General features: G+C 48.6%; 1 protein-coding gene across 1 annotated transcript; it reads left to right on the top strand.

The window, feature by feature from the left end:
- Positions 1 to 16,403: 16,403 nt before the first annotated feature.
- Positions 16,404 to 19,016, top strand: LOC125556070. The gene is made up of 3 exons (XM_048718871.1): positions 16,404 to 16,863; positions 17,524 to 18,281; positions 18,368 to 19,016. The coding sequence occupies exons 1-3, from the start codon at positions 16,549 to 16,551 to the stop codon at positions 18,825 to 18,827; spliced, it is 1,533 nt and encodes a 510-aa protein (XP_048574828.1). The 5' UTR covers positions 16,404 to 16,548; the 3' UTR covers positions 18,828 to 19,016.
- Positions 19,017 to 20,159: the final 1,143 nt, after the last annotated feature.

The following is a 20,159-nucleotide window of genomic DNA, read 5'->3' as shown; positions in this document are numbered from 1 at the left end:
TCGGTATGTTACTTGCCCGAGATTCGATCGTCGGTATCTTAATACCTAGTTCAATCTCGTTACCGGCAAGTCTCTTTACTCGTTCCGTAATACATCATCTCACAACTAACTCATTAGTTGCAATGCTTGCAAGGCTTATGTGATGTGTATTACCGAGAGGGCCCAGAGATACCTCTCCGACATTCGGAGTGACAAATCCTAATCTCGAAATACGCCAACCCAACATGTACCTTTGGAGACACCTGTAGAGCACCTTTATAATCACCCAGTTATGTTGTGACGTTTGGTAGCACATAAAGTGTTCCTCCTGTAAACGGGAGTTGCATAATCTCATAGTCATAGGAACATGTATAAGTCATGAAGAAAGCAATAGCAACATACTAAACGATCGGGTGCTAAGCTAATGGAATGGGTCATGTCAATCAGATCATTCACCTAATGATGTGATCCCGTTAATCAAATAACAACTCTTTGTCCATGGTTAGGAAACATAACCATCTTTGATTAACGAGCTAGTCTAGTAGAGGCATACTAGTGACACTCTGTTTGTCTATGTATTCACACATGTATTATGTTTCCGGTTAATACAATTCTAGCATGAATAATAAACATTTATCATCATATAAGGAAATAAATAATAACTTTATTATTGCCTCTAGGGCATATTTCCTTCAACTAATTGGTGTAAGTGTAATAGAAACCGGTTTCTGTGATGTACTACTTTCCAATAAGGGAGCAGGTATAGTTACCTCATCAAGTTCTACTTTTCTCCCACTCACTTCTTTCGAGAGAAACTCCTTCTCTAGAAAAACTCCAAATTTAGCAACAAAAGTCTTGCCTTCGGATCTGTGATAGAAGGTGTACCCAACAGTCTCCTTTGGGTATCCTATGAAGACACATTTCTCCGATTTGGGTTCGAGCTTATCAGGTTGAAGATTTTTCACATAAGCATCGCAGCTCCAAACTTTTAGAAATGACAACTTTGGTTTCTTGCCAAACCACAGTTCATAAGGCGTCGTCTCAACGGATTTCGATGGTGTCCTATTTAACGTGAATGCAGCCGTCTCTAAAGCATAACCCCAAAACGATAACGGTAAATCAGTAAGAGACATCATAGATCGCACCATATCTAATAAAGTACGATTATGACGTTCGGACACACCATTACGCTGTGGTGTTCCGGGTGGCGTGAGTTGCGAAACTATTCCGCATTGTTTCAAATGTAGACCAAACTCGTAACTCAAATATTCTCCTCCACGATCAGATCGTAGAAACTTTATTTTCTTGTTACGATGATTTTCAGCTTCACTCTGAAATTCTTTAAACTTTTCAAATGTTTCAGACTTATGTTTCATTAAGTAGATATACCCATATCTGCTTAAATCATCTGTGAAGGTGAGAAAATAACGATATCTGCCACGAGCCTCAACATTCATTGGACCACATACATCTGTATGTATGATTTCCAACAAATCCGTTGCTCTCTCCATAGTACCGGAGAACGGCGTTTTAGTCATCTTACCCATGAAGCACGGTTCGCAAGTACCAAGTGATTCATAATCATGTGGTTCCAAAAGTCCATCAGTATGGAGTTTCTTCATGCGCTTTACACCGATATGACCTAAACGGCAGTGCCACAAATAAGTTGCACTATCATTATCAACTCTGTATCTTTTGATTTCAACATTATGAATATGTGTATCACTACTATTGAGATTCATCAAAAATAGACCACTCTTCAAGGGTGCATGACCATAAAAGATATTACTCGTATAAATAGAACAACCATTATTCTCTGATTTAAATGAATAACCGTCTCGCATCAAAAAAGATCTAGATATAATGTTCATGCTCAACGCTGGCACCAAATAACAATTATTTAGGTCTAATACTAATCCCGAAGGTAGATGTAGAGGTAGCGTGCCGACCGCGATCACATCGACTTTGGAGCCATTTCCCACGCGCATCGTCACCTCATCCTTAGCCAATCTTTGCTTGATCCGTAGCCCCTGTTTCGAGTTGCAAATTTTAGCAACAGAACCAGTATCAAATACCCAGGTGCTACTGCGAGCATTAGTAAGGTACACATCAATAACATGTATATCACATATACCTTTGTTCACTTTACCATCCTTCTTATCCGTCAAATACTTGGGGCAGTTCCGCTTCCAGTGACCAGTCTGCTTGCAGTAGAAGCACTCAGTTTCAGGCTTAGGTCCAGACTTGGGTTTCTTCTCCTGAGCAGCAACTTGTTTGCTGTTCTTCTTGAAGTTCCCTTTCTTCTTCCCTTTGCCCTTTTTCTTGAAACCGGTGGTCTTATTGACCATCAACACTTGATGCTCCTTCTTGATTTCTACCTCCGCGACTTTTAGCATTGCGAAGAGCTCAGGAATAGTCTTATTCATCCCTTGCATATTATAGTTCATCACGAAGCTTTTGTAGCTTGGTGGCAGTGATTGAAGAACTCTGTCAATGACACTATCAACAGGAAGATTAACCCCCAGTTGAGTCAAGTGATTATGATACCCAGACATTTTGAGTATATGTTCACTGACAGAACTATTCTCCTCCATCTTGCAGCTATAGAACTTATTGGAGACTTCATATCTCTCAATCCGGGCATTTGCTTGAAATATTAACTTCAACTCCTGGAACATCTTATATGCTCCATGACGTTCAAAACGTCGTTGAAGACCCGGTTCTAAGCCGTAAAGCATGGCACACTGAACTATCGAGTAGTCATTAGCTTTGCTCTGCCAGACGTTCATAACATCTGGTGTTGCTCTTGCAGCAGGCTTGGCACCCAGCGGTGCTTTCAGGACGTAATTCTTCTGTGCAGCAATGAGGATAATCCTCAAGTTCCGGACCCAGTCCGTGTAATTGCTACCATCATCTTTCAACTTTGCTTTCTCAAGGAACGCATTAAAATTCAACGGAACAACAGCACGGGCCATCTATCTACAATCAAACATAGACAAGCAAGATACTATCAGGTACTAAGTTCATGATAAATTTAAGTTCAATCAATCATATTACTTAAGAACTCCCACTTAGAAAGATATCCCTCGAATCCTCTAAGTGATCACGTGATCCAAATCAACTAAACCATGTCCGATCATCACGTGAGATGGAGTAGTATCAATGGTGAACATCAATATGTTGATCATATCTACTATATGGTTCACGCTCGACCTTTCGGTCTCCGTGTTCCGAGGCCATATCTGTTATATGCTAGGCTCGTCAAGTTAAACCTGAGTATTCCGCGTGTGCAACTGTTTTGCACCCGTTGTATTTGAACGTAGAGCCTATCACACCCGATCATCACGTGGTGTCTCAGCACGAAGAACTTTCGCAACGGTGCATACTCAGGGAGAACACTTATACTTTGATAATTTAGTGAGGGATCATCTTATAATGCTACCATCAATCAAAGCAAGATAAGATGCATAAAAGATAAATATCACATGCAATCAATATAAGTGATATGATATGGCCATCATCATCTTGTGCTTGTGATCTCCATCTTCGAAGCACCATCATGATCACCATCATCACCGGCGCAACACCTTGATCACCATCGTAGCATTGTTGTCGTCTCGCCAAAACTTATGCTTCCACGACTATCGCTACCGCTTAGTGATAAAGTAAAGCATTACAGCGCAATTGCATTGCATACAATAAAGCGACAACCATATGGCTCTTGCCAGTTGCCGATAACTCGGTTACAAAACATGATCATCTCATACAATAAAATTTAGCATCATGTCTTGACCATATCACATCACACCATGCCCTGCAAAAACAAGTTAGACGTCCTCTACTTTGTTGTTGCAAGTTTTACGTGGCTGCTACGGGCTTTAGTAAGAACCGTTCTTACCTACGCATCAAAAACCACAACGATAGTTTGTCAAGTTGGTGCTATTTTAACCTTCGCAAGGACCGGGCGTAGCCACACTCGGTTCAACTAAAGTTGGAGAAACTGACACCGCCAGCCACCTGTGTACAAAGCACGTCAGTAGAACCAGTCTCGCGTAAGCGTATGCGTAATGTCGGTCCGGGCCGCTTCATCCAACAATACCGCCGAACCAAAGTATGACATGCTGGTAAGCAGTATGACTTATATCGCCAACAACTCACTTGTGTTCTACTCTTGCATATTACATCAACGCATAAAACCTGGCTCGGATGCCACTGTTGGGTAACGTAGTAATTTCAAAAAAATTCCTACGCACGTGCAAGATCATGGTGATGCACAGCAACGAGAGGGGAGAGTGTTGTCTATGTACCCTCGTAGACCGGAAGCGGAAGCGTTAGCACAACGCGGTTGATGTAGTCGTACGTCTTCACGGCCCGACCGATCAAGCACCATACTACGGCACCTCTGAGTTCTAGCACACATTCAGCTCGATGACGATCCCCGGACTCCGATCCAGCAAAGTGTCAGGGAAGAGTTCCATCAGCACGACGGCGTGGTGACGATCTTGATGTTCTACCATCGCAGGGCTTCGCCTAAGCACCACTACAATATTATCGAGGATTATGGTGGAGGGGGGCACCGCACACGGCTAAGAGAACGAGCACGAAGATCAACTTGTGTGTCTAGAGGTGTCCCCTGCCCCTGTATATAAAGGAGCAAGGGGGAGAGGCCGGCCGGCCCTTGGGGCGCGCCAAGGAGGGGGGGAGTCCTCCTCCTAGTAGGAGTAGGACTCCCCTTTCCTAGTCCAACTAGGAAGAGAGAAGGGGGAAGGAAAGAGAGGGAGAGGGAGAGGGAAAGAGGGGCCGCGCCCCCCTCCCCTAGTCCAATTCGGACTCTGTTGGAAATATGCCCTAGAGGCAATAATAAAAGTATTATTATTATATTTCTTTGTTCATGATAATTGTCTTTATTCATGCTATAACTGTATTATCCGGAAATCGTAATACACGTGTGAATACATAGACCATAATATGTCCCTAGTAAGCCTCTAGTTGACTAGCTCGTTGATCAACAGATAGTCATGGTTTCCTGGCTATGGACATTGGATGTCATTGATAACGGGATCACATCATTAGGAGAATGATGTGATGGACAAGACCTAAATCCTAAGCATAGCATAAGATCGTGTAGTTCGTTTGCTAGAGCTTTTCCAATGTCAAGTATCTTTTCCTTTGACCATGAGATCGTGTAACTCCCGGATACCGTAAGAGTGCTTTGGGTGTATCAAACGTCACAACGTAACTGGGTGACTATAAAGGTGCACTATAGGTATTTCCGAAAGTGTCTGTTGGGTTGACACGGATCGAGACTGGGATTTGTCACTCCATATAACGGAGAGGTATCACTGGGCCCACTCGGTAATGCATCATCATTATGAGCTCAAGGTGACCAAGTAGTTGATCACGGGATCATGCATTACGGTACGAGTAAAGTGACTTGCCGGTAACGAGACTGAACAAGGTATTGGGATACCGACGATCGAGTCTCGGGCAAGTAACATACCGATTGACAAAGGGAATTGTATACGGGGTTGTTTAATCCTCGACATCGTGGTTCATCCGATGAGATCATCGTGGAGCATGTGGGAGCCAACATGGGTATCCAGATCCCGCTGTTGGTTATTGACCGGAGAGTCGTCCCGGTCATGTCTGCATGTCTCCCGAACCCGTAGGGTCTACACACTTAAGGTTCGGTGACGCTAGGGTTGTGAAGATATGTGTATGCAGTAACCCGAATGTTGTTTGGAGTCCCGGATGAGATCCCGGACGTCACGAGGAGTTCCGGAATGGTCCAGAGGTAAAGAATTATATATAGGAAGTGTTGTTTCGGCCATCGGGACAAGTTTCGGGGTTATCGGTATTGTACCGGGACCACCGGAGGGGTCCCGGGGGCCCACCGGGTGGGGCCACCTGTCCCGGGGGGCACATGGGCTGTAGGGGGTGTGCCTTGGCCTAGATGGGCCAAGGGCACCAACCCCAAAAGCCCATGCGCCTAGGGTTCCACTTAAGGGAAGAGTCCCAATGGTGGAAGGCACCTCTAGGTGCCTTGGGGGGGAGGGAAACCTCCCCTTGGCCGCCGCACCTAGGAGATTGGATCTCCTAGGCAGGCGCACCCCCCCCTTGGCCCTCCTATATATAGTTGAGGAGAGGGAGGACTTCATACCTCAGCCTTTGGTGCTTCCCTCTCCCCTGTTACATCTCTCCCTCGTAGTACACGGCGAAGCCCTGCTACTGTGACGCCCTGCATCCACCACCACGCCATCATGCTGCTGGATCTTCATCAACCTCTCCTCCCCCCTTGCTGGATCAAGAAAGGAGGAGACGTCATCCGCTCCGTACATGTGTTGAACGCGGAGGTACCGTCCGTTCGGTGCTAGGATCTCCGGTGATTTGAATCACGTCGTGTTCGACTACATCAACCCCGTTCTTCGAACGCTTCCGCTCGCGATCTACAAGGTACGTAGATGCATCTAATCACTCGTTGCTAGATGAACTCCTAGATGGATCTTGGTGAAACCGTAGGAAAATTTTTGTTTTTCTGCAACGTTACCCAACAGTGGTATCAGAGCCAGGTTTATGCGTGGTTCTCTTGCGCGAGTAGAACACAATTTGTTGTGGGCGTAGATGTTGTCAACTTTCTTGCCGCTACTAGTCTTATCTTGCTTCAACGGTATTGTGGGATGAAGCGGCCCGGACCAACCTTACACGTATGCTTACGTGAGACCGGTTCCACCGACTAACATGCACAAGTTGCATAAGGTGGCTGGCGGGTGTCTGTCTCTCCTACTTTAGTTGGAGCAGATTCGATGAACAGGGTCCTTATGAAGGGTAAATAGAAGTTGACAAATCACGTTGTGGCTTTCACGTAGGTAAGAAAACGTTCTTGTTAGAACCCTACTTCAGCCACGTAAAATCTGCAACAACAATTAGAGGACGTCTAACTTGTTTTTGCAGCAAGTGCTTTGTGATATGATATGGCCAAAGTTGTGATGAATGATGAATGATCTATATGTGATGTATGAGATGTTCATGATATTGTACAAGGAATCACAACTTACATGTCGATGAGTATGACGGTGACAGGATGATCATGGAGCCCCAAGATGGAGATCAAAGGAGCTATGTGATATTGGCCATATCATGTCACTATTATTATTTGATTGCATGTGATGTTTATCATGTTTTGCATCTTGTTTACTTAGAACGACGGTAGTAAATAAGATGATCCCTTACAACAATTTCAAGAAGTGTTCTCCCCTAACTGTGCACCGTTGCTACAGTTCGTCGTTTCGAAGCATGCCGTGATGATCGGGTGTGATAGATCCTTACGTTCACATACAACGGGTGTAAGACAGTTTTACACATGCAAAACACTTAGGGTTAACTTGACGAGCCTAGCATGTACAGACATGGCCTCGGAACACAGAAGACCGAAAGGTCGAGCATGAGTCGTATAGAAGATACGATCAACATGAAGATGTTCACCGACGTTGACTAGTCCGTCTCACGTGATGATCGGACACGGTCTAGTTAACTCGGATCATGTAATACTTAGATGACTAGAGGGATGTCTAATCTGAGTGGGAGTTCATTAATAATTTGATTAGATGAACTTAATTATCATGAACTTAGTCTAAAATCTTTACAATATGTCTTGTAGATCAAATGGCCAACGTTGTATTCAATTTCAATGCGTTCCTAGAGAAAACCAAGCTGAAAGACGATGGCAGCAACTATACGGACTGGGTCCGAAACCTGAGGATCATCCTCATAGCTGCCAAGAAAGATTATGTCCTACAAGCACCGCTAGGTGATCCACCCGTCCCACAGAACCAAGACGCTATGAACGCTTGGCAGACACGTACTGATGACTACTCCCTCATTCAGTGCGGCATGCTTTACAGCTTAGAGCCGGGGCTCCAAAAGCGTTTTGAGAGACATGGAGCATATGAGATGTTTGAAGAGCTAAAAATGGTTTTTCAAGCTCATGCCCGGATCGAGAGATATGAGGTCTCCGATAAATTCTTCAGCTGGAAGATGGAGGAAAATAGTTCTGTCAGTGAGCACATACTCACTATGTCTGGGTTACATAACCGCTTGACTCAGCTGGGAGTTAATCTCCCGGATGACGCGGTCATTGACAGAATCCTCCAGTCGCTTCCACCAAGCTACAAGAGCTTTGTGATGAACTTCAATATGCAGGGGATGGTAAAGACCATTCCTGAAGTATTTGCTATGCTGAAATCAGCAGAGGTAGAAGTCAAGAAGGAACATCAAGTGTTGATGATGAATAAAACCACTAAGTTCAAGAAGGGCAAGGGTAAAAAGAACTTCAAGAAGGACGGCAAGGAAGTTGCTGCGCCCGGCAAGCAAGCTGTTGGGAAGAAGTCAAAGAATGGACCCAAGCCTGAGACAGAGTGCTTTTATTGCAAAGGGAAGGGTCACTGGAAGCGGAACTGCCCCAAATACTTAGCGGACAAGAAGGCCGGCAACACCAAAGGTATATTTGATATACATGTAATTGATGTGTACCTTACCAGTGCACGTAGTAACTCCTGGGTATTTGATACCGGTGCCGTTGCTCATATTTGTAACTCACAGCAGGAGCTGCGGAATAAACGGAGACTGGTGAAGGACGAGGTGACGATGCGCGTCGGGAATGGTTCCAAGGTCGATGTGATCGCCGTCGGCACGCTACCTCTACATTTACCTATGGGATTAGTTATAAACCTCAATAATTGTTATGTAGTGCCATGTTTGAGCATGAACATTGTATCAGGATCTCGTTTAATACGAGATGGCTACTCATTTAAATCCGAGAATAATGGTTGTTCTATTTATATGAGAGATATGTTTTATGGTCATGCTCCGATGGTCAATGGTTTATTCTTAATGAATCTCGAACGTAATATTACACATATTCATAGTGTGAATACCAAAAGATGTAAAGTTGATAACGATAGTCCCACATACTTGTGGCACTGCCGCCTTGGTCACATAGGTGTCAAACGCATGAAGAAGCTCCATGCAGATGGACTTTTAGAGTCTCTTGATTATGAATCATTTGACACGTGCGAACCATGCCTCATGGGTAAAATGACCAAGACTCCGTTCTCAGGAACAATGGAGCGAGCAACCAACTTATTGGAAATCATACATACTGATGTGTGCGGTCCAATGAGTGTTGAGGCTCGCGGTGGCTATCGTTATGTTCTCACCCTCACTGATGACTTGAGTAGATATGGGTATGTCTACTTAATGAAACACAAGTCTGAAACCTTTGAAAAGTTCAAGGAATTTCAGAGTGAGGTTGAGAATCAATGTGACAGGAAAATCAAGTTTCTACGATCAGATCGTGGAGGAGAATACTTGAGTCACGAATTTGGCACACACTTAAGAAAATGTGGAATAGTTTCACAACTCACGCCGCCTGGAACACCTCAGCGTAATGGTGTGTCCGAACGTCGTAATCGCACTCTATTAGATATGGTGCGATCTATGATGTCTCTTGCCGATTTACCACTATCTTTTTGGGGCTATGCTTTAGAGACTGCCGCATTCACTTTAAATAGGGCTCCGTCGAAATCCGTTGAGACGACACCGTATGAATTATGGTTTGGGAAGAAACCTAAGCTGTCGTTTTTAAAAGTTTGGGGATGCGATGCTTATGTCAAGAAACTTCAACCTGAGAAGCTCGAACCCAAGTCGGAAAAATGCGTCTTCATAGGATACCCTAAAGAAACTATTGGGTATACCTTCTACCTAAGATCCGAAGGCAAGATCTTTGTTGCCAAGAACAGAATCTTTCTGGAGAAAGAGTTTCTCTCGAAAGAAGTAAGTGGGAGGAAAGTAGAACTTGATGAGGTATTACCTCTTGAACCGGCAAATGGCGCAACTCAAGAAAATGTTCCTGAGGTGCCTGCACCGACTAGAGAGGAAGTTATTGATGATGATCAAGATACTTCTGATCAAGCTCCTACTGAGATTCGAAGGTCCACAAGGACACGTTCCGCACCAGAGTGGTACGGCAACCCTGTCTTGGAAATCATGTTGTTAGACAACGGTGAACCTTCGAACTATGAAGAAGCGATGGCGGGCCCGGATTCCGACAAATGGCTAGAAGCTATGAAATCCGAGATAGGATCCATGTATGAAAACGAAGTATGGACTTTGACTGGCTTGCCCGTTGAACAGCGAGCCATAGAAAATAAATGGATCTTTAAGAAGAAGACAGACGCGGATGGTAATGTGACCATCTATAAAGCTCGGCTTGTCGCTAAGGGTTATCGACAAGTTCAAGGGGTTGACTACGATGAGACTTTCTCACCGGTAGCGAAGCTAAAGTCCGTCCGAATCATGTTAGCAATTGCCACATTCTACGATTATGAAATATGGCAAATGGACGTCAAAACGGCATTCCTTAATGGTTTCCTTAAGGAAGAATTGTATATGATGCAGCCGGAAGGTTTTGTCGATCCTAAGAATGCTGACAAGGTGTGCAAGCTCCAACGCTCGATTTATGGGCTGGTGCAAGCATCTCGGAGTTGGAACATTCGCTTTGATGAGATGATCAAAGCGTTTGGGTTTACGTAGACTTATGGAGAAGCCTGCGTTTACAAGAAAGTGAGTGGGAGCTCTGTAGCATTCCTCATACTATATGTAGATGACATACTTTTGATGGGAAATGATATAGAACTCTTGGACAGCATCAAGGCCTACTTGAATAAGAGTTTTTCAATGAAGGACCTTGGAGAAGCTGCTTATATATTAGGCATCAAGATCTATAGGGATAGATCGAGACGCCTCATAGGTCTTTCACAAAGCACGTACCTTGATAAGATTTTGAAGAAGTTCAAAATGGATCAGTCCAAGAAAGGGTTCTTGCCTGTTTTGCAAGGTATGAAATTGAGCTCGGCTCAATGCCCGACCACGGCAGAAGATATAGAAGAGATGAGTATCATCCCCTATGCCTCAGCCATAGGTTCTATTATGTATGCCATGCTGTGTACCAGACCTGATGTAAACCTTGTCGTAAGTTTGGTAGGAAGGTACCAAAGTAATCCCGGCAAGGAACATTGGACAGCGGTCAAGAATATCCTGAAGTACCTGAAAAGGACTAAGGAAATGTTTCTCATTTATGGAGGTGACGAAGAGCTCGTCGTAAAGGGTTACGTCGACGCTAGCTTCGACACAGATCTGGATGACTCTAAGTCACAAACCGGATACGTGTATATGTTGAATGGTGGAGCAGTGAGCTGGTGCAGCTGCAAGCAGAGCGTCGTGGCGGGATCTACATGTGAAGCGGAGTACATGGCAGCCTCGGAGGCAGCACATGAAGCAATATGGGTGAAGGAGTTCATCACCGACCTAGGAGTCATACCCAATGCGTCGGGGCCAATCAAACTCTTTTGTGACAACATTGGGGCTATTGCACTTGCCAAGGAGCCCAGGTTTCACAAGAAGACAAGGCACATCAAGCGTCGCTTCAACTCCATTCGTGAAAATGTTCAAGATGGAGACATAGAGATTTGTAAAGTGCATACGGACCTGAATATAGCAGATCCGTTGACTAAACCTCTCCCTAGGGCAAAACATGATCAACACCAGAATTCCATGGGTGTTCGATTCATCACAATGTAACTAGATTTATTGACTCTAGTGCAAGTGGGAGACTGTTGGAAATATGCCCTAGAGGCAATAATAAAAGTATTATTATTATATTTCTTTGTTCATGATAATTGTCTTTATTCATGCTATAACTGTATTATCCGGAAATCGTAATACACGTGTGAATACATAGACCATAATATGTCCCTAGTAAGCCTCTAGTTGACTAGCTCGTTGATCAACAGATAGTCATGGTTTCCTGGCTATGGACATTGGATGTCATTGATAACGGGATCACATCATTAGGAGAATGATGTGATGGACAAGACCTAATCCTAAGCATAGCACAAGATCGTGTAGTTCGTTTGCTAGAGCTTTTCCAATGTCAAGTATCTTTTCCTTTGACCATGAGATCGTGTAACTCCCGGATACCGTAAGAGTGCTTTGGGTGTATCAAACGTCACAACGTAACTGGGTGACTATAAAGGTGCACTACAGGTATTTCCGAAAGTGTCTGTTGGGTTGACACGGATCGAGACTGGGATTTGTCACTCCATATAACGGAGAGGTATCACTGGGCCCACTCGGTAATGCATCATCATTATGAGCTCAAGGTGACCAAGTGGTTGATCACGGGATCATGCATTACGGTACGAGTAAAGTGACTTGCCGGTAACGAGACTGAACAAGGTATTGGGATACCAGACGATCGAGTCTCGGGCAAGTAACATACCGATTGACAAAGGGAATTGTATACGGGGTTGATTAAATCCTCGACATCGTGGTTCATCCGATGAGATCATCGTGGAGCATGTGGGAGCCAACATGGGTATCCAGATCCCGCTGTTGGTTATTGACCGGAGAGTCGTCTCGGTCATGTCTGCATGTCTCCCGAACCCGTAGGGTCTACACACTTAAGGTTCGGTGACGCTAGGGTTGTTGAAGATATGTATATGCAGTAACCCGAATGTTGTTTGGAGTCCCGGATGAGATCCCGGACGTCACGAGGAGTTCCGGAATGGTCCGGAGGTAAAGAATTATATATAGGAAGTGTTTTCGGCCATCGGGACAAGTTTCGGGGTTATCGGTATTGTACCGGGACCACCGAGGGGTCCCGGGGGCCCCACCGGGTGGGGCCACCTGTCCCGGGGGGCCACATGGGCTGTAGGGGGTGCGCCTTGGCCTAGATGGGCCAAGGGCACCAGCCCCAAAAGCCCATGCGCCTAGGGTTTCACTTAAGGGAAGAGTCCCAATGGTGGAAGGCACCTCTAGGTGCCTTGGGGGGGAGGGAAACCTCCCCTTGGCGCCGCACCTAGGAGATTGGATCTCCTAGGCGGCGCACCACCCCCCCTTGGCCCTCCTATATATAGTGGGGGAGAGGAGGGACTTCATACCTAAGCCCTTGGTGCTCCCTCTCCCCTGTTACTACATCTCTCCCTCGTAGTATAGGAAGCCCTGCTACTGTGACGCCACCCTCCTGCTCGTTCCCACACCAGCCCCTGGCGCTTCCCTCTCTCCCCGTTACGTCTCTCTCGTAGTCTAGGCGAAGCCCTGCTACTGTGACGCCCTGCATCCACCACCACGCCGTCGTGCTGCTGGATCTTCATCAACCTCTCCTTCCCCCCTTGCTGGATCAAGAAAGGAGGAGACGTCATCCGTTCCGTACGTGTGTTGAACGCGGAGGCACCGTCCGTTCGGTGCTAAGATCATCGGTGATTTGAATCACGTCGTGTTCGACTACATCATCCCCGTTCTTTGAACGCTTCCGCTCGCGATCTACAAGGTACGTAGATGCATCTAATCACTCGTTGCTAGATGAACTCCTAGATGGATCCTGGTGAAACCGTAGGAAAATTTTGTTTTCTGCAACGTTCCCAACAGACTCCCCATGGGAGGGGCGCGCCACCTCATGGGCTGCTGCCCTCTCTCTCCCCTCAGGCCCACTAAGGCCCAATACTTCCCCGGGGGGTTCCGGTAACCCTTCCGGCACTCCGGTTTTCTCCGAAATCACCCGAAACACTTCCGGTGTCTGAATATAGCGTCCCATATATCGATCTTTATGTCTCGACCATTTCGAGACTCCTCGTCATGTCCGTGATCATATCCGGGACTCCGAAAAACCTTCGGTACATCAAAATACATATAAACTCATAATGAAACTGTCATCGTAACGTTAAGCGTGCGGACCCTACGGGTTCGAGAACAATGTAGACATGACCGAAGACACGTCTCCGGTCAATAACCAATAGCGGAACCTGGATGCTCATATTGGCTTCCTACATATTCTACGAAGATCTTTTATCGGTCAGACCGCATAACAACATACGTTGTTCCCTTTGTCATCGGTATGTTACTTGCCCGAGATTTGATCGTCGGTGTCTCAATACCTAGTTCAATCTCGTTACCGGCAAGTCTCTTTACTCGTTCCGTAATACATCATCCCGCAGCTAACTTATTAGTTGCAATGCTTGCAAGGCTTATGTGATGTGCATTACCGAGAGGGCCCAGAGATACCTCTCCGACAATCGGAGTGACAAATCCTAATCTCGAAATACGCCAACCCAACAAGTACCTTCGGAGACACCTGTAGAGCACCTTTATAATCACCCAGTTATGTTGTGACGTTTGGTAGCACACAAAGCGTTCCTCCGGTAAACGGGAGTTGCATAATCTCATAGTCATAGGAACATGTATAAGTCATGAAGAAAGCAATAGCAACAAACTAAATGATCAAGTGCTAAGCTAATGAAATGGGTCAAGTCAATCACATCATTCTCCTAATGATGTGATCCCGTTAATCAAATGACAACTCATGTCTATGGCTAGGAAACTTAACCATCTTCGATCAACGAGCTAGTCAAATAGAGGCATACTAGTGACACTATGTTTGTCTATGTATTCACACATGTATTATGTTTCCGGTTAATACAATTCTAGCATGAATAATAAACATTTATCATGATATAAGGAAATAAATAATAACTTTATTATTGCCTTTAGGGCAGATTTCCTTCACGACACACCCCGATCACCATGCCGCCCACACGACCATGGTGAACGGACAGTGCCCGAGCCGTGTGCTCTGCCCACGAGCAGCCCGGCACCACCATCAAGGCCGCCGCCCAAGCATCCGAGCCCAACCTTCGTGCACTTATACACCGTACCGATGCGGCCGGCGGGGAAGGGGCAGAAGACCCCCCCTCTACCCCAAAACAAACACCTTGGCAGGGTTGGTGGCCGCGGCGGCTAGATCTAGGCCAAGGGAATTCTGGCAGCCGCACAGAGCAGCCACCAGATGCAACGGAGGGGCACCCCTGCCCCCTTCCTGAAGTTCCCTACCACCTTCGGCAAGCCCTCGCGCGCACCAACACTGCACCATGGAGCCACCCCTGCCTATCGAGCCCGTATCTGAATCCGTAGAGGGAGGAAACCCACCCGAGTAAGCCGCAGACGAACAAACGCCGGAGCAATTCCCGCCGTCGCCGCAAGCAGACCGGCCGACCACGCGGTTGCAGTCACGCCACTGCAAGCCACCTTCACATAGAGCCCACGAGGACCTCCACCACCATCCCGCGACACCCGCCGCCGCATGGGACCAAATCCTCGTGGATATGACCGGAGGCGCGCCGACCCTTCACGAGCCGATCTGGCCCGAGCGCTCGATCTGAACCTGCCGCATCCGCCGACCCCAGAGCAGCGCCGTCGCTCCGTTGGCCCCCGCCGTAGGCCAGCCCCCCCAGATGAGCGGCCCACACGCGCCAGCCGTGGATCTCGCACGGCGGGGAGACGAAGGCCCCGCCACCGCCCTTGCCAGCCGGGCTTTGCCCCCCGGCACCTCTAGGCAGCGGCGAGGGAGGAGGTGAGAGGCGGTGGCGGCTAGGGTCCCCCCCGGGCATTCACATGAGCGCTGCGGGAGGGAGGGAGGGAGTTGGAGGGAGGGGCGCCGTTGCCCGTCTTCCTGATATGCACAAGCTGTGTTCAGAAGCAAATGCCACGCAATACTGATATCAATACATTTTATTTTCCGAGAAAAGATCCAAGTTTATCTTGCATGAGGCGGCATGGAGATGAACACGCGTCAGACTCCTGCTCAAGTTTATCTTCCAGTAGCACGAGCGATGACACCTTAAGGCCCCAATTCACGACCTCTGCGCAAGCCCACTCTTGACCATCAACGGCAATCTTTTGGTCTTTGCAATCGTGCCAGGCCAGAGGAGCTTCTCAAGTCTGAACCCCAACAAAGGAGGCAGAAACGCCGAGAGCAGCCGTGGACTTCCGTGTGCCTAACCAGGACCCGGCCGAAGCACCAACGGAGGACTGTATTCCCTCCGGTCCTTTTTACTCTCCATATTAGAATTCTCTGAAGTCAAACTTTACAAAATTTGACCGTATTTATATGAAAAAATATCAACATCTATCATGCTAAAGTTATACAATATGAAACTTTAAGTCATGATACATCTATTGATATTGATTTCAGATTGTGAATGTTGGTACTTTTTTCTATAAAGTTAATCAAACTTTACGAGGATTTGACATCTTATATGTGAACTAAAAAGAACCGAAGGCTGAGCTATGGGAATATTTTTCCGTCCTCGCCTCCATCCACGCACGCGGCCCACAGAAGCGGAACCAATGAGAATCACCCAAACAACCTCGGCTCAGCTTTACCCAACGATCCACGCACGCGAATCACCTCCCGGTTAAGACGGGCCCGCACCGCAGCGGAGCCCGCTCGTCAGCGATAGCAGACAGAAGCCACGACAGGTATCCCGCGTAACGAGGCGGAGAAGTCGTAATATAAAATTTCCCGCGAAGGGGAGAGGAGAGGAGAGGAGACCCTGGATCGCCGGCGGAGCAGCATAGCAGTAGCAGTACTACTAAAATGGCGGAGGGGGGAGACCGGAGACAGCTGGTGGACTGACCAAGCGAGCGAGCGAGAGAGAGAGCGGGCGGCGAGGGAGGATGACGGGGCCGCCGCACCGGGACCAGGAGCGGGACCGGCGCCGGACGCTGCTGCTGGTGAGCCTGGCGTCAATCATGGAGCGCGCCGACGAGGCGCTGCTGCCCGCCGTGTACCGCGAGATCGGCGCCGCCATGCACGCCGACCCCACCTGGCTCGGCTCCCTCACGCTGTGCCGCTCCATCGTGCAGGCCGCGTGCTACCCGCTCGCCGCCTACGCCGCCGCGCGGCACAACCGCGCCCGCGTCATCGCCGTGGGGGCCTTCCTCTGGGCCGCTGCCACCTTCCTCGTCGGCGTCTCCGAAACCTTCACTCAGGTACCAGCTCCCGACCCTTCCTGCTCGCGCTTTGCTCCTGTTTTCTGATTCTGCAGCTTGATGCATGTCGAGTTGGGGATTTTGCAGTCTGTAGATCTGCTGTGCTCTCCAAGGTAAAAAAATATTGTCCAGATTCAGATTGCACTTCTTTAATTTTGAATACTGAGGCTCCATTAGGGATTTTATTTAGGAAGCGTCGTAAGCTTTATAATGCTTCTGAGTACTGACACAGCAAGCACAGTCTTTCAGGAATCAGGACACAATATTGACAAGTTTTGAAATATATAGTGAGTAGTGACATTGTTAAATTAGATTTCAGGACATGGGAAATATTGTAGTTCCCTCGTAGAAAAGGAAATATTAGTTCCCCGTGCTTTGGCTTTCATGGATTTGATTTCCTTCCAAACAAACATGTGAAAATCCAGGGTGTCTTTCTTCTCTCTTTTGACACTTCACCGCAGAGTTTCAGACACAATATTACACTAGAGAGTAATTTTCCATTTAATACTACAGTATATTTTTGGACAATCATGTAGCAAGTACTAGCACTGCAAGCTCAGTTTTTGTGTGTGTGTGTTTGTGTGTGATGTGCAGTAAAGTTAGCTATTTGTCTAATCTCATTGTCAGTTCATCAGTTTGAAATTTCCACTTGTACTGTAGGTAGCAATCTCGAGGGGACTGAACGGCATCGGCCTCGCGCTCGTGGTACCATCGATCCAGTCACTGGTCGCCGACTCCACGGACGACGGCACGCGCGGCTCGGCGTTCGGCTGGCTGCAGCTCGCAAGCTGCCTCGGGCTCATCGCCGGCGGCTTCGTCGGCCTGCTGCTGGCACAGACCACGGTCCTCGGGATCGCCGGCTGGCGCATCGCCTTCCACCTCGTGGCCGTCATCAGCGTCGCCGTGGGGGCCCTCAACTGGTTCTTCTCCGTGGACCCCCATTTCCCCACGGGCGACGCGGCTGCCGGCCCAGGCGGCGACGAGAAGCCCGCCGTGCGGCAGGTGGTGGAGGAGATGATCGCGGAGGCCAAGTTCGTGGTGCAGATCCCGACGTTCCAGATCTTCGTGGCGCAGGGCGTCAGCGGCTCGTTCCCGTGGTCCGCACTCTCCTCCTTCGCGTCCATGTGGCTCGAGCTCATCGGGTTCAGCCACCGGGAGACAGCCGTGCTCATGACCATCTTCTGGGTCGCGAGCTCCCTCGGCGGCCTCATTGGGGGCAAGCTGGGCGACCTCCTCGCCCTGCGGTACCCGGACGCCGGGAGGATCGTCCTGTCGCAGATCAGCGCCGGCTCGGCCGTGCCCCTTGCCGCCGTGCTGCTCAGGGGGCTCCCCGATGACCCGTCCACCGGCGTCATCCACGGCGTCGTCCTGTTCGTCATGGGCGTGTTCATCTCCTGGAACGGCCCGGCTACAAACTTGTAAGCCTCGCCGCCGTACTTCCAGAGCTTTTCAACATATAAGATGGACACTCGTCATTCATGTGAAAAACATCAAAATTTTGCAGCCCAATTTTTGCGGAGATCGTGCCGGAGAAATCAAGGACGAGCATCTACGCGCTCGACAGGTCGTTCGAGACAGTGCTGTCATCGTTCGCGCCGCCGATCGTCGGCATCCTGGCGCAGCGCGTGTACGGGTACAGGCCGGACGACAAGGGCACGAGCACCCGGCTGGACCGGGAGAACGCGGCGTCGCTGGCCAAGGCGCTGTACACGGCCATCGCGATACCGTTCACGGTCTGCGCCGCCATATACTCTTTCCTGTACTGCAGCTATCCCCGGGACAGGGATCGTGCCCGGATGCAGTCGCTGGCGGAGTCGGAGATGCAGCAGGTGGAGCACGAGGGTTCTCGCTTGGAAGGCGGCGATGGAGATGGAGGATCCGCTGTTCATGGTTTGAAGGAGTCGTCGCCGGAGGCTGAGAAGGATACCGCGAAACTGTTATCGGACGTTGAGCAAGGTAGATGAGTAGGAATTTGAATTCTACGGAACCCGGATCTTCTAACGTGCCCGTGAACCTCGCGTCGTTGGATCGATTTCTGTGATACGTGCTGTGTTTTTTTAGGGGAGTGATGTGTACTGTATTCTTGAAATAGCACTCCTAAAACAACGGAGGGTTTATAGTAGTTTTACACTGCTAGGCTTATGTCGATTGTGTTTGGCCATCACAGCATCTCTAGCAGATTCTTGAGGAAAACGTTTGGAGACCCGGCCGAAGCTTCGGCCGGTCGCCTACTACCACACGCTCCTCTTTTTCACGAGCTCTGCAAATCGCCCTGCCCTCGCTGTAGGCCAATCTTGTCGGCGAGGCCGTTCTCTACCCCCGCATCCCCCCCTCCCCGCCCGCCCGCGCTGCAGCCCAATTTCGCTGGCGAGGCTGTTGCCTACCCCCGCGGCGGCCCCTGCCCTGCGTTGCAGCCAAATCTCACCGGTGAGGTCGTCGTCCACCGCATGACCGGCAATTCTCCTAGCTCACCATCTCTAGTTCCAGCGGTTTTCCTAGCTCCGGTGGACGAGTTGCATAACTGTGACGGCAAGGCATACCCAAGACACGTGAAGCTGCGGCGACCGGGGTGCACCTGACATGGGGATTGGATGGGAGGGGACATCACAGGAGTTGCAAGCTACAACCGGCATCACAAATTGCTACAACTGGCCCCCATCCGGCTACAACCGACGTCATTTTTTGCTACATGCGACCATGAAGATACATCCCGCACAAGAAAAAGCTACAACCGGTAAACGTAAAAGCTACAACTCGCTGACCATTTTGCTGCAAGCGAGAAGGTGAAGCTGTGGATGGCGACGGCAACGGTGAGCATCAGGGCTGCGACGATGGCCTGTGGGCCGTGGAAGCTACAACCTCATGCGCCAGAGCTGCAACCGCCCAAGAAAAAGCTACATGCAGCGGCCAATTTTTTGCTGTATCAGCTATGGTGATTTTTTTGGCCGGCAAGGCAGACGACTGCTACCGGCGACCAGGGAAGATGCATCCAGTAGGAGAAAATGCTACAATCGGCAATAGAAAAAGCTACGACTCGCATCGTATATGCTGCAAGCGGCGATGCCGAAGTTGTGGCCGGCGATGCTACGACCAGAAAAACTGGAACCGTTGTTCGAGAAAGCTGGAACCGACTATTTCTTTTGCTACCATCGCTAGAGCAAAAAAACTTGACATCAGAGATCCAAGAAAGGTTGCGGCGACGAGTGGCTGGGTGCTGCGTCAAGCGGCAATGGTGGGGGGGGGAGGACGCGGGTGCTTCTGCGTCTCGCCAGAGCACATGCGCGCGGTGGCTGGGC

This window comes from Triticum urartu, chromosome 5 (assembly GCF_003073215.2).
Source record: "Triticum urartu cultivar G1812 chromosome 5, Tu2.1, whole genome shotgun sequence".
Classification (NCBI taxonomy): Eukaryota; Viridiplantae; Streptophyta; class Magnoliopsida; order Poales; family Poaceae; genus Triticum; species Triticum urartu.
Note: the sequence above shows the minus strand (reverse complement) of the source record. Positions and strands in the feature narration are given on the sequence as shown.